This window comes from Mesitornis unicolor, unplaced genomic scaffold, assembly GCF_000695765.1.
Source record: "Mesitornis unicolor isolate BGI_N332 unplaced genomic scaffold, ASM69576v1 scaffold41282, whole genome shotgun sequence".
Classification (NCBI taxonomy): domain Eukaryota; kingdom Metazoa; phylum Chordata; class Aves; order Mesitornithiformes; family Mesitornithidae; genus Mesitornis; species Mesitornis unicolor.
This window is the reverse complement of record NW_010169288.1, coordinates 22,771-25,662: the sequence shown is the minus strand read 5'-3', so window position 1 is coordinate 25,662 and position 2,892 is coordinate 22,771. Positions and strand designations below refer to the sequence as shown.

General features: G+C 39.2%; 1 protein-coding gene across 1 annotated transcript in view; it reads left to right on the top strand.

Moving 5' to 3' along the window:
• Positions 1–2,892, top strand: part of LOC104536628 (myosin-11) — a gene marked incomplete at its 3' end in the record, with an annotated part of 36,595 nt that overhangs the window by 11,286 nt on the left and 22,417 nt on the right. Inside the window, exon 3 of the mRNA XM_010179297.1 lies at positions 2,558–2,585. Coding sequence (XP_010177599.1) covers positions 2,558–2,585 — 28 coding nt within the window. The remainder of the gene's footprint in view (positions 1–2,557; positions 2,586–2,892) is intronic.

Here is a 2,892-nt window from a genome sequence, read left to right as displayed (position 1 = left end):
GCAGGATTTTTTTCCCTGTAACTGCATGAGAGGCTGGACTGATCAAGTCCAAAAAAATCCAGTAACTCAGGCTTGGCTTGTGCAGCCTGTTCCCTATCCCAGAGAGTACTCGCTACAACTTCCGACCTCCCCAGTCCTCATTCTGCTCTTACATTTCAGCAAAGCTGCCCATCTGCATGCACTCATGCAAACCCTTGTGGTGGGCCAGTTTAGGAGATACTTTCAGGAAGGGTTTTTTCACTTCCTAGGGAGAAAAAGAAGGGCAGCAACAGGCAGTAAAGAGTAGTGAGAAAAACCTTGGCTTGGAGGAGACCAACTTTTTCTAATGTTCCTTGAGCTCAGAAATTCCACTGGCAACTCTGTATCAAGTCACTTTTCTTTTCTTTATGGTATTTTTGGGTTTGTGATGCAATATCAATATATGCCCATGGTTTCTATTTACACAACAGTATATTTTTAGCAAAAATTCTGCTGTGTTCTCACTTTTTTTAACTTAAAAGAAAGCCTAGATTGTATCCTGCCGTGAAAAATAAACATGGCTCCTGTCCTCCCAAATGTTTATGTGGAAGAGTCATGCTGTGCTGATTGCTGACAAGTGTCTCCAATAGAAATTTAATGAGTAATTTTGCACCAATTTACCGAATAAAGTAGTTAAGTGGCACCATTTGCCATGTGAGTGATCAAGGAAGCAGTAAAAGCCATCTAGATATGGTGCTCAGGGACATGGTTTAGAAGTGGGCATGGTAGAGTTAATTAACAGTTAGACTTGATGATCTTAAAGGTCTTTTCCAACCATAAAGATTCTACAATTCTATGAATGTTATAGCTATTGAGGAACTGAGAATAAAACAGTTGATTAATATCAATCCAAGCCATAGCAGGGTCCTCTAGTGCTTTTCCTAGGCTGGCTATAATCCAGGCAGCAATTAAAACTCGAAAGCTTAATAGGTTGAATTTATCTCCATTATCTTTATGCAGTACAGGAATCTTGTTTATCTCATGGTATTTATTATGTACAGGGTCAGCCATAAGGGCAAGCAGTCAGATAGGGAGCCTCAGGTAAACCCGTGCACTGCATCAGAGGAGGAAGGGTTTCATGTCTTGACCACTAACCAGAGGCTCCTGTGGGCTGATGGAGTGGGTTCTGCATCTGATAAATGGTGCCAAACCATACAGAAACACTTGCTTCTGCTTTAATTATCTGCCTCCAGTGTCAGATTTGTAAACTATGCACACTTTTCAAAAATGTATTTGACCTGCCTGGGAATTTATTTTCCTAAGTCAGAAGATTTTCCTACAGTACAAGGCAGCCTGTGACAGCCTCGCCACCTTCAATGCCAGGGCAGGTGGCTCAGAGCCTTGCTCAAGTCCACTTTCAAATAGCTCAGGGTTGGAGATACCACACCTCTCTGGGCAACTTGTCCCTGTGTTTGACCATTCCCACAGTGAAAAAAATTGTTCTACTTCAAAACTGATCACAGCAAACATGGTAGTCGTGCATCTTTACATAGAGGGCAAATTGTAAAGCCTTCCATTACCACAGACTTTTCTGGAAGTCTTGCTTTAATGACACTTTACAAAATAGTTCACCACTGTGGAGCACATTAGGAAACCTCAGTGGGTGCTCCTTGCCTATCACAGCCTAGAGATCTTAACTTGAGATCAGCCTTTTGCTAGAAAATTCCATGGAAAGTTCTGAAAGTAAAGAGAAAATCTGACCCCGAAAGCATAAGCAGGGAGTAACGCTGCAGGGGCAGGTTTTGGAGCTGGGATGTAATCCAGGACCTTGGCTGCAGCATTGCAGCACCCTGGACTTCATTGCACAGAAACCTCTTACATGCCTCACATAGAAGAAATTGAGATTTTGGTTAACCTTTCTATAAATTTTGATCCAAAATGTGTTTTGTGGTGCTATTTATAGTAAAAAGCATGAAGAATACCTATGTACTTGTTGACATGCTCTTGTAAAATATGTGAAGTACCTTGTTTTATCTTGTTGTTTGGAAGACATCTCAGATAAAATTACTTGTCCTCTTGATACAAGTTGTCTCTCAGCCTGAAATACAGAATACATTATTCAGGTATTTGAACTGCTTTGCTTTCAAAATTTGAAGCTTTGCATGACCAGCTTAAGACATTTTAGGTTTTGATGCCTTGTCTGTGCAGACTTTGTCTCAAGTGGGCTGCTGGCCATACTTCATAAGCATAGTAAAAATTTGAGTTTCAGGTTTGAAATTTTCAATTATAATCTACTTATAGACAGACTGATCTTCTTGCTGTCCTCATTACAGTTCATCTCTAATGGAATTTACAAAAAAATATTTTTGAACTCCTAACCTTTTGTTCATTTTTTTTTGTACAAAATATTTCCATTAGAGATGCTTGTTTAAATGGAAGGGCAAATTAAATAAGATGTGAACCCAGCACTTTTAACTAATCATGGATTGCCAGATTTTGGAAGGTCTAGGTTGTTCAATGTAAATCCTTATAAATGTAAGTGCTTGTGTCAGGACATAGCCGTTTTCCCTAATTAATGGATTTTCTTCATTATTCACAGATCGAGAAGACCAGTCTATTCTGTGCACGTAAGTAAACTAATCTGTTTTAGTATTTCTCCATATTACAATATATTCTTTTATTCAAAATTGATACAAACATATTCTCCTCACTTTCAGTAAGCTTGAACTCTAGTCCTGGGAGATTTACCTGTTGATACAACACAAAGCAGGTATTGGTGCCGTTGGAAGTCTTTATGTGCAAAATTATTTCTTTAAATTGACTTTCTGAGTTCAGAGATTTAAGAGTTTACAATGAACAACTCAGTCATGTGGTTGTTTTCTAGAGGAAGCTGAGGAACTGAGGAAAGTGTGGAACACAGAGCGTCCTGGATAT